The following is a 12,520-nucleotide window of genomic DNA, read 5'->3' on the forward strand; positions in this document are numbered from 1 at the left end:
TCATAAATACAGTAGCAACCTGATCTTTCATCCAAGAGGGAGATCTTCCAATTTTTAACAGATCAATGGACACACAAGTATTCTCTGGGACGGTAATGAAGGTTCCGTTACTAAACAAGTGGAGATGGAGATAGGAGCGTGGCATTTTGATGGCTGTTCATTATTCTCTCCCGCTGCCCCAGCTAATTTATTGGGGATTGATCTTATGGCTAAACTAAACATGACTATCCATTTTGATCCTGGCAGTACTTTTGTTTGTTCTTCCCCTGGAGTCCCTTGTTCCAGGATAATAGCTGTAACAGCAAATTCTTCTACTGGAGATCAAATCGGAGTTTGACCCACTGATATTGTATTGTAATGTTTTTGCATTTATATAGCGCTAGCTATCCCTGATGAGGTGTTGAAGCACTTTTTTTGGCAAGTAGCACGCTGCTCATTGAGGCATTTACCACAAAGATATATATACAATAGTAGCTGAGCTACCCAGGGAGTTCCTTTTCCAACATTAGAGGCAAGATTCTTGGATACCTGATAGTGAAGTAGTATTACGAATAGAGGCCTTAGAAATAACACTGACCTATGGCTCTCTAACATCCTGTGATCATAATCATGTCCTATAGGCAAGTGTTGTATTCATTGAGCCAAATAAACAGTTAAGGAAATAATGGATGATCAGTTGATTGATGATGATCCTACGAAAACGGTCATAGTTTTTCAGGAAGGCATACCTCTAAGGACAGTATTGGAAGTAACACACCAAGTAGAGCCTTTGATTCTGCCAGTGATGCAGATTTTCACCAAGTACAGGATACCTTGTGGGCCAAGGTGCCACATGATTTATTTGAACCACCATACCATTAAGAATAATAAAGGAGGTTGCTATCCTACCTAGGGTGAGACAGTATCCTCTTTCCAGAGAAGCAGATGAGGGTATTGCCCCACCATGCAGGTATTACTAGAATAAGGAGTAATTGAACCGGAGTGTCTCCTTGTAAAATCTTGATCATTGATTTACCCAGTTAAGAAATCTAAGGATAATAATTGGTGTATGGTTCAAGACCTGAACCCCTAAATGATGTAGTGGTACTAGCATTGCCAATCGTTCCAGACCCTTCCATTATTTTGACAAGCATTCTTCAGGATGCTAAAATTTTTTCTGTCATATATCTTAAGAAGGCTTTCTTTAGCATCCTTCTTTACCCAGTCATTATTTGACAGCGTCTCCTATCATGGGACTCAGTATTTGTATTCTCGTTTGCCTCAAGTGTACTGTGAATCTCCTTGTATTTCCAACAGGATGGTGATAGATGATCTGTAAAACTTTCCGTGTGATAGTGCTTTGATAACAGTATTTCGACAACATATTAGTCTACAGAACAACAGTGTAGGAAAGATTCTGCGTCTGTTCTGGTTATTCTTGAACAAAGAAGATATAAATTGGAGAAAGACAAAGTTCAGTATTTTTAGGAGGAGTTCCATTATCTAGGGCAATTGCTGTCAGCTTCTGGTAGGCGAGTAACTTATGAAAGAGCAGCATCTATCTGCCAAAAGACTGAGCCAGAGACTGTTAAGGGATTGCAGAAGTTTCCTGACCTCTGCAATTTTGGGAGGCATTGGGTCTTTGATTACGGCACTTCCATTGCACCTCTGCTGACCTCTATTAAACAGACAAAAGACAGATACGATAAGATAACATGGACACACAAGCTGAGGGAATCTTCAAAAAGTTGAAACTGAGATAACAAATGCCCCAGTTTTAGGAACTTCTGCTTAAAGAGTTTTACCTCTTTTGTCACTGCAATGGTCAAATGGTTATGGCTGTCCTCACACAAAAATATACTCTAGGACACAAACCCATTGTATGCTTCAGTTGTCTGTTGGACTCAGTAAAGAAAAGAAATCACCTCTGCAAGCAAGCTCTCGCCACTGCAGCCTGGGGGCACAGCTGATGCTTTATGCAGAACATGAAGTGTATGTTATCATTCAGAAGGGTCAACTACAAAGAGAGTGTTAGGATACGAAGTAATACTGTCACTCCCATCTTTGAAAGTTGTCATATGGTGAATCGTGCAACATTTTTTGCTTATCCCATATTGGATTCTGAGGATGATGCACATGATTGTGCAACATGTATCCCGAATGAATCTATCAGGTTACTCAAAAGAGGGGGAGAGAGAGGTACATTGTGGACCATGCCTCCCGTATCATATACTTAATCAAAAGAAGTCCACTAGAGAAACCTATTCCAAAGCATATCTTTCCAGATACACGAGTGATCACTAAGGGAAAGAAATAATTTTCTTAAAATAACCCTCACCCACCAAAAGGCCCCTTGGTGGCATGCTTCATCATCGTGTTCTTCCCTCCCCGCTGCGAGATGGGGCGTGCTACGACCGACGGAGATATGGGATATTTTGGAGGTGTGGGCTATATTGCTAGAGTAGGAGTGGAAGGGTCAGATAGTAGTAGAAAAATTCTAAAAAATACCTGGTCACTAGAAACCTAAATTGTATTAAACCCTGTGGCTGGTATTGCAAAAAAAAAGCATCTCACAACAATGCTAAGGATAAAACATACATTTTCTCCTGTTTACCGACCCCAGAGTAATGGCATAATGGAGCACCTTAATGGCTTGCTGAAAAATAAGATAAGCAAGCTATGTGCCACATTGCACAAAAAAATTGTTGTATTTTTTACCTTTAGCATTATTCTCCCTTAGAAACACACCTAGTTCTAATCACAACCTAACTCCCTATCAGATAGTGACAGGAAGACTCATAAACATGAAATTACCTCTGCCACTTGATGTTAGGTGCTGAGAGAAAGTACAGATGAAATTCTGAATGATGAAATGCATGTCTATCTCTCTGAATTAACAAAGGCTGCAAAGTTAATTTCCAAACAGGCAAGAAGAGGAAAAGAGAAGCACGCCACCACCGAGGTCAATCTCACAGCTGTGGAACTAGGAGATCAATTTTTTGTCAGGAACTTTGCTCAAAAATGGAAAGATCATAAGTTCAATGGCCCTTTTTCTGTAACAGTATGCACCCCTACTGCCAACAAAGGTAGGAAGCCAGGGATGTTTGGATGAACCGTGATTCATGCCAAGCAACACTAGGGATATAAATGTGAGAAAAGGGGAGAGAAGATTGTGACAGTAAAGAACCCCCCTCCACCTCTGTTTTGGGACAATTTTTCAATTCCATGAATGGAAAGTAATGTTTGTTTGCCTTTTGACACTGTTCTGCTGTTGCTTTTTTATAGTGATGCATGTTTAAGCTCGACTTAATATATCACGCACCTGCGAATAGCACTGTGTACTCGTACCAATGTGTCTCATAATATTCATGCTAGCCTGCTAGATAATCTATGAGATTTCACTGCGTCACTTTTAGGACGATGTTGCGTCAAAATCTTGCGCCTGCCTCACAGCAGGCGTAAGACTGATGCAAGCCCTTTCACATGGGGCTTTACCCATGTGAAACGACGCATTGCTGGAGTTGAGTCACTTTTGTGACACATTCCAGCAATGCGTGACTTTTGCGCTTACAGATACGTCAGAAATACTGACGTATCTGTAACTCCTTGCGACATGATGCATCATACTGTAAATATGACGCATCATTGGTGTCGCAAGGAGGGCGCAATGAAAAGTGACGCATCGCTGTTTTCACGCAGCGATGCGTCACTTTTCATAAATGAGTCCCACAGTTATTTATTAGTTTTCAACACACTCCCTTTGTGTGGCAGCTTTCACTGAATGGGCCACCTTGTTCACAGAAAATGACAAGCAAATGTATCTGATGGAATAATGACGTTACTCCATTACTGTAAATTAATTTTTTCACTCTTGTGAATGATCCCTGCAGTGTATTTAGCCATTCTTCATCAGCGCTCCTATCTAACCAGGTATATTTTCTGAACTTTTCAGACCATGAAAGAGCGTACACTTACCAGTTGGTGTAGAGGGTCGCAATGGTCTGGTCCCCGTTGGAATCCAGTGGCTGGGTCTGTTGGAGAAGGGCCCCCTGGATGGTCCTGGCCACATCGATATTCACTAGGTGGGCCACCAAATAGATACTTGTGATATACGCCCTCAGGCTGTCTAGGACCTCTGAGGGCCGGGTGATCTCATTGGTCAGCTGATTATAGTTTGCCATTCTCACAATGGCCCTGTAAGAACAAAGGCGTACATGACATTATTCATATAAATCATGATATTCAATATTTACTGATAAAATGAAAATATATAGATCTTTGAACATGTAGGAAATCTATACATAGATACATGGTCTTTTGTAGTTAGACATAGGAAACCATGGCCCATTGTGATCTAATGCCAAGGAACAGGGTTTTGCCTTGAGCTGTTTTACTAATTTAAAGCAAGGGACAGAGTTCTCTTCCTGAGCGCTGATGTGGGTGCACACTTTGCGTTGTTTCTATAAACTGATCATACAAACCCATTATGAGTTAAAATTGCAATTAAAGAGTCGCCTGGACAGTCAGCCAGAAAATCTACAGTCATTCAACAAGGAAAGCAAACACCACATAAAGCTGATAACAGTTTTGCCCATACAGAACAGAAATATAAAGAAAAAACATGAACGCATTTGTATGACCACACCCATCAAGGAAAGGGAACACTAATCTAGAAAAATGGATGAAACCAAAAACAAACAGCTACTTCCCTTAACCACATTCTGGGTTTTTTTTTTCTTCACAATTTATCCCTCATTCCTGGCTCTTCTCCCTCTTGACTATATAGCTTTTTGTAAAAATTCTGAAACACTGCACATATTTCTTTTGGGTTTTTAACTACCACCCCTCTCTCCGTAACCATTTCTATTATCTGTCCCTTGGTAGCTGCCTGTCGAGTTCTTACCGCCAAGACCTGTCCAACTTGCTCATTATATTCATATTGCTCTTCCCTCCTTGCTAAAAACTTTTCGGCTTCTCTCGCGCTGTATACTTCCCCTACTGCTATTTTAGCCAAGGCTAGATTTTGAGTCACCCCCTGTCACATCCCCTTTAGCTCCTAAAATCTTTACCAGGTCTTCCTCAAGATTCACCCTTAATCTTCTTCTCTATTAGTTCTTTTTGCAATTTATTACTCCTGAGAGAGTAGCTTAAGGTTTCTCCCCTTATGCCAGCCTTCAACGCATCCCAGACAATTGAAGGTCGTGCCGTACCCCTATTATGCCCCAAAAAACTTTTAACCAGTTTCCCATAAAGACAACATATTCGGCATCCTGTAGTAGAGCTCTCGCAAATGACCAAGAAGTTAAATTTATCCTTGCATTTACCAGAGCAACCTCCAGGGCTAGTGGGTTGTGGTCCGACGTCCGACATTAGTCTTGGTAGTTTTTTAAATTTAACTATCGGTAACAATGCGGGAGAGATCAAAAAATAATCAAGCCTAGCTATTATTTTATGAGGAGCAGAGTAATATGTGCTACCTCCCCCTCCCATAAGCTGCTCCCAAGTGTCAATTAAGCCATTATCTCTCATAAGATTGACCAAGGCTCTATGACTCTTTTTTTTCGTCCTTTAAACCTGCCCGGATCATCCTTCCACAGCCCTTCGAGACCATTTATATTTAGATCACCACACATTATAATCGGAAGTGGCCAACTAGGTAGCTGTGCATTTATTTGGATGAGAGTATCAGGATCATCCACCGTGGGTGCATAAATAGAACATGAAGTAAAATTCAAGTTTTGTGCTTGTATTTCAGCCAAGACCATCGACCATACTTATCTACCTGCTGTTTTTTCAGCTTAACACTATTTCCTCGTGCCAATATCGCTACCCCACATGTCCTCATGCCCTGGGTAGTGCAGACCAGTACAAAATAACCCAGTAGCTCCAATAAGTATTTCTTCGAGAACTCGACATGCGTTTCTTGCAAGCAGATTAAGTCTGCTTGCAATGTTTTAAAATATTCTTTCGGCTCTCTTCTTTTTCTAGCATCGTTTAAACCACAAACGTTAATTGTGACTATGCGCATACAGCTTTAGATTTTTTATCCATATTTTTTTCCCCTTTCTTTTTTATCCCTATTCTGTTTGATAAACCATCTGCATTTTCCCTTTAGTATCTGCAATCCTCTCCCACCACCGCGATACAAAGATTTCTTCTTTTCCTGATGATGAATTTTTCCCCTTTCCCCCCCCCTGCGGCAACACACCCAACCCCCCCTCTCACCCCACCATTTCTTGAGGCCCCCCCCATTCTCCCTCAACCCCTCCCTTGGCCTCCCCCCTCCCCCCCTTACCATCCTATGCGGCTTCCTGAGTCCCCGGGTACCCAGGCGTGGGCGTCTGTGTGGTCAGAACGCCTCAGCGCACCCCGCGAGCTGGCCCTATATACTTGATTTGAACGGGTGAGGTCAATTATGGAATTAGACATTGACCCTGAGGTTTTATGAGACAACAAAATATATATATGTTATGTTATGTTATGATTTGGTAAAGCGCAACAGCTGCCCCAGCAAAGAGGCGTCCCGGCGCTAAGAAGACCTCATCAAACTCTGAAAAAGGAGGGGAGAGAGAAAAATAGCTAGGAGGGCTAGGGAGAGGGGAACAAGTGGGTTTTGACGGCTTTCCGGAAAGCAGACAGATTTTCCAATGAGCGAATGTTCAGTGGAAGGGTGTTCCATGGTTTCGCTCTCAGCACCCTAAAGGAACGTCCGCCAGTGCGGGCAAGCTTTGCCCGGGGTACCGTCAGTAGGTGTTGACCCAGAGAGCGTAGATTGCGTTGCGGCACATAAGGTGTTAGGAGTGGGCGGAGAAGTTCTGGGCGTCCAGTTTTAAGGATTTTAAACATCATGATAAGTGTTTTAAATTGGATTCGCGCTTCGATGGGTAGCCAGTGCAACTTTCGGATTGTGTTTCTGGCCGAACATCTGCGGGGGAGACCGACTAGTGCTCTTGCCGCGGTGTTCTGCACGCGTTGCAATCGTGCTGTCTCCGCTTTGTTGGCGCCCAGTAGTAACACATTGGCGTAGTCCAATCGGGAGAGAATTGTGGCTTGGACAATCAGTTGACGTACCTTGGAGTAGAAAAATCCGAGTATAGGATTGAGGCTCCTCAACAAGCCCACACAAGTAGCTGCCACTTTTTTTGTGTGGGTCTGGAAGTTAAGTGAGGAGTCCATCCAGACGCCAAGGTTTTTGACAAGGGATTTAGGAGGTGGAATGGTGCCCAGCAACGAAGGCCACCAGTGCTCGTTCCAGTAGCTGGTGTTCTTTCCGAGGAGCAGCACCTCCGTCTTTCCTGCATTGAGCTGCAGACAGTTGTCCGTCATCCACTGGGCTACGGCGGCCAGACCATCCCTAAACCTTGAGGCCGTGATGGAAGGGCCTTCAGTGAGAGTGATGGCCAGCTGCGTGTCATCAGCGTATGACACCAACGTAAGATCCCATTCTTTAGCCACTGCAGTGAGTGGCTGTACATATAGGTTAAAAAGGGATGGGCTAAGTGCAGAGCCCTGAGGGACACCCTGTCCGATGGGGTGGGGTTGGGAAAGAAATGGGGGAGCTGATACCCGGAAAGATCTGTCTCTCACAGTACATATACATATTTTAGTTCACAGTTTTTTAAGCGTTCCCCTCCCCCACCCCTTCTGATTGCTCCCCATGCAAATTGGTGAATTTGTCATTTCCCCTTTTTTTTAATTGTATTATTTTTTCAGATTTCCTTTCCCAGTCTCTGAAATTTCCCTCAGCTAAGCTCTTGCTCTTGCTCTTGCCTGGTCAGTATTGCTACCGGGTTAAAAGTAAGCATGACGCTCAATTTCAATTAATTTGTCATCATTTTCACATCGTTAATTCTACTTACGTTATACATTTCGTTATGATTTCATTGTCAGACGCATTTAATTTGGGGGCGATCAAGAAGTACACTACTAAGACTTACTCCAGCCCCTCTGCCTACTACTGTTCTCATCATGATTCACAATATTCTACCCCACGGATTGAGGGGCATATTATCAAGGAGGTTTATCTCCGCTTGTTTGGCTTTAAAAGCCAAGAAAGCGGAGATAAAATGATCTCCCTATTACCAAGCTGTCGCTAACACCAGTTACCGACAGCTAATAGGAGATAGCGACCATCTTGGGCCCCGCTTTGCATGTCAGTGATATTTATCACTAATGACATGCAAAGTGGGCGTACCAAGATGTTAGCGACTGGAAACAGTCGCTAACATCGCTATCTCCTATTACCAACTTTTGGAGATATTCGCGCTAAGCGCGAATATCTCCAAAAGCTAACACCTGCCCTGAGCAGTTCTTAGCCATGTTAACCAATGGGAGGTGGATAACATGGCTAAGAGCATTTGCTCGATAATGCATGAATATCGCTGACTTTTCAGCGATATTCATGCATTGCGGCTGTTTTTTATCGCATTTGCGATAAACCTTGCTAATAGCAAGGTTTATCTGCGATAAAAATCGCCGATGTGCGGCGATAATTTTTGTCTCTAAACAAGTTAGAGACAAAAATTATCTCTATTGGTTGGTAATATGCCCCACAGTTTTTTGTTTGCCATTATAGTGTACAAGATCTAGACAGTAAGTGTTGCCGGTCTTAATATTTTAATGCACGATTAACAATTGAAATAACATGTAATACTAAATGGTATTTATTCTTGTTCTAGATCTTTTTTGGCAGTATAAGGAGTACCCTTTAATACAACTGTAATAACACATTCCAGTATCCTACTTTGCCCTTGATCGTACAACATTATTGCTGTTAGAAGTAAGTAATTATCTTAAATACGTAGTTTTGGATAATTGAGGATCATTACAGAATTGTTCTGTGTACGTATTTAGAATCCCCCTTAGCGGTAAACTAGCTTATGGTGGGAATCTATGAGTTATTGAAAATAAAGTTTGTTCATCCTACATTCCACCTATCTTTATAATATTTCACAAATGAGGTTTAGATCTTGCTCGCAGTGCACACAATGAAATTCGTTTTATTTATTTATATGTTTACTTACCTTTTAAAGTCCGTAATCCATACATTACCACCCCCTCCCTGCCCCTCCCCCTCCCCACGTCACCGCCCTGCAGTTACACCTACTACCGGCGGCGGCTGTCCTCATCCCTATGAGTTTCTCCCTGCCATACCTGGTGACATCTGAAGAGATATGCTACGGCCACTTGTACAGAGATTGCTCCTCTATCACTCCACACTGGGTCAAAACATACAAAATAACTGGTAGTCTATTTAATGACCAGTGTTATTGGTCGTTTGTGAACTCTAGAGTATACATGACACTGCCTGAAAGTTTACGCCCCCAAAGGATAGCACCATTCATCATTGAGCACTTTCGTAGGCTCCATATCCAATGTGGTTTAAACTGTCTAATACAGACCGCTCCTATTTTGGTATGAATTTGTATGTGTGACTGTATCGGTTATCAAAATGTTTCCTATACCCCAGCATAGGCTCGGCTATATGCTTGCTGCAGCCCACTTCAAGCACCATCTGGCAAACAACGACAACATGAAAACACTTCCCACATAATCCATACGACATTCACTCACTTTCTATCTAACCAGAACTATAAACTGCAATCCAATGTTTAGGTTCCTTTTTGCTTCATACTTCTGATCCTCACAGACACCATTAAAGCATTGTTCACATGACATGATACTCAGTCCTCCATCTTAGCTCTTCCATGCTGAGGTACATTAACCCTTCACAAATGGACTTTGGCGCCTCATAAAGGATATAAAGCACTATGTAAAAGCAATTACAATACCATTTTTATCTTTTTTTCTGCTAGAAATGCAAGTACAGGAGGACAATAGCGGAACACATCATGGGGCATATTACCAAGGGCTCTTATCGCCGCTTTAGCGGGAAATTTTCCCGCTACAGCGGCGATAATTTGATCGCCCTATTACCAAGCTGTCGCTAACACCAGTTAGCGACAGCTAATAGGTGATAGCGGGCATTTAGGAGCCCACTTTGCATGTCAGCGATAATTATCGCTAATGACATGCAAAGTGGGCGTGCCAAGATGTTAGCGACTGGAAACAGTCGCTAATATCGCTATCTCCAATTATCAACAAAGCCTTACTTTTGGAAATATTCGCGCTAAGCGCGAATATCTCCAAAAGCTAACGCCTGCCCAGAGCAGTTCTTAGCCATGTTATCCAATGGAAGGTGGATAACATGGCTAAGAGCATTGTCACGATAATGCATGAATATCGCTGATTTCTGGCGATATTCATGCATTTCGCAGGATTTTTACCGCTTTTGAGATAAACCTTGATAATGTCAAGGTATCTCAGCGGTAAAAATCGTCGGAGCGCGGCGATATAATTTTAGCCGCTAACCATGCATAGCGATAATTATCGCTATTGCTTGGTAATATGCCCCCATATTCTTTTCTTGTCTGATAGTGCTTAGAGCTTCTTTTGTTTGTAGCATGGAGAGCATAACACACGAAAGCATCAGATCATGTCCTACGCCTACCTGTTGAGCTGAGAGTCAATTTGTACACTTAAGTACTCTGCAGGGGTGACTATGTGGTCAAAGACATTCAAGCTGGTGGCGTAGTTCAAAGACATTGTGAGCTCCGACAGAGTCCCATGGAGCTTGTCCAAGCTGGAAGGCAGAAAAAAGATGTGTTATACAGCGGTGTCAAACCTCTCTTGCATTGTCATTCACGCACACCCTTGTCGGTGCTCTTTCACGCATAATTGTAACAAAATGATGGAAAAATCTGAGAAAAATAATATAAACAGGCAAACTGTGTGAGTGAATTATTTCTCTGAGACCAACGCTTCGTTGGATTCTGCAAGTTATGAAGACACTGTGAGGAACATTTTTATTCTGCCTTATAAATAAATTTAAAAAACCTCTTAAAACAATGTGTGCATAACAAGCCAGTGTCAAATATTTGCATAAATAAAACGTTACTGATTATTTTTTAATTTGTGTTGCTTGATGACTAATGAGCCTACCAGGCATCGTTCAAACTATGGCGCCACTTTCTCACCTTCAGTGACACTACCTCCTCTCACACCCCAACTCTCCTTGATTTTGGTGGTCTGCGATTCTCGGCCATTGTTTCTTTCACTCCTTAAACTGCTAGCTGCCACTATGCACCCCTCTCACAGGCCTCAACAATGAGTCCCCCGCCCTTCCTGTTTCAGTGTGTTTCACTCTGCCTTGACTTATGAAATTAGCATTGATTTGGTTTTGGGCCCATTGAGCCAGTGTGTTGCTTTGGACGTGGCACGGGCAGTGTCATGGGCCGTAGGGCAAAAAAGGACCTGGCCGAGATTTACACTGTGAAATACAGCATTAATGAGGGTTCAGTAGGTCACTCAGACCTCTGGGCCCCAGTGCCACTGAACCTGCTGCACCAAAGGAAGCTACGCCCCTGGACGTGTGTCTTGTGGCAGTGCACCCAAAATCCCAAACTAATTGAATCTGTCTTTGTGAGCACCACTTCTGTGTAAACTGTATCCCATTATTCACCGGTACATGCCCAGTACTCTTGTGCCTTCTTTTCTGAAACAGCACATGCACACTTCATATTTTACTTGGTTTGCAGACTCCGGTCCTTCCGCCTGCTCTCCGCCCCAGGCTTGTCCCGCTCAGGCTCGCCCTTCTTGCCGGTCGCTTTGAGCATCTTCTTGTTCTTGGCTTTGCTAATAGTGCTTGCGCTGTGCTTAGGAAGAAGCTGGAATGGAAATGGTGCACTCTATGAGGAACTTTGACATTGACAGCTTTTTTCATCTTCTACAAAATTCTAAAAGAAAAGTGCGAGGGATACTTTTTTATCTCATGCATCATTTGAAAAATATGGGGCATATTATCAAGGGATTTATCTCCGCTTTTTTGGCTTTAAAAGCCAAAAAAGTGGAGATTACATTATCTCCCTATCAGCAACAGGGTGCTAACACGCAAATTCGCATGTTGGCACCCTTTTTCTCTACGCTTCCCCTTGCATCTCTAATGAGATGCAAAGGGGGCGTTCCAGAGAAAAATATTAGGAGAAATGTTGTTAAGCGACATTTCTCCTATTATCAAGGATTTCGCTAACCCTGTTAGTGATAAAAAAAAGCAGTGCTAACCGCGGTTAGCACTGATTTTTTTACACCTGGTATTTTCCTGACTTAGCCATGATATCCTATGGAAGGTGGATATCATGGCTAAGTTTGTGAGCCCCTATCATCAAGCTAACACCAAACTTCGAGAGATTATCGTTGGTTTTCCAGCGATAATCTCTCATTTGGCAGTTAGCGCGAGGATTTTTATCACTTCTGAGATAAACCTTGCTAATAGCAAGTTATCTCTGCGATAATTTCCGGCGCTGCTTAGCGTTAAAAAAATCGTTACTAAGCCTCGTTAGCGATAAATATCGCTAATCATTGGTAATATGCCCCTATATTCTTTATACATTTTTTTGTGTATCAACTATACATCCTACACCACTTTTTGTACATGATTTTGTGATTTTCAAAACCTTCCCCAGAAAACGTATTTACTTGTGTA

The 12,520-nt window shown here is 42.5% G+C and overlaps 1 protein-coding gene across 1 annotated transcript in view; it reads right to left on the bottom strand.

Moving 5' to 3' along the window:
• The window catches only part of NCKAP1L (NCK associated protein 1 like), a 1,588,380-nt gene that overhangs the window by 1,009,776 nt on the left and 566,084 nt on the right, over positions 1-12,520 (bottom strand). The window contains exons 19-21 of the mRNA XM_078688681.1: positions 11,566-11,705; positions 10,490-10,621; positions 3,955-4,173 (exon numbers count right to left, since the gene is read on the bottom strand). Of these exons, the coding sequence (XP_078544807.1) occupies positions 3,955-4,173; positions 10,490-10,621; positions 11,566-11,705 (491 nt within the window). The remainder of the gene's footprint in view (positions 1-3,954; positions 4,174-10,489; positions 10,622-11,565; positions 11,706-12,520) is intronic.

Source organism: Lissotriton helveticus, chromosome 1_1, assembly GCF_964261635.1.
Source record: "Lissotriton helveticus chromosome 1_1, aLisHel1.1, whole genome shotgun sequence".
Taxonomy (NCBI): Eukaryota; Metazoa; Chordata; class Amphibia; order Caudata; family Salamandridae; genus Lissotriton; species Lissotriton helveticus.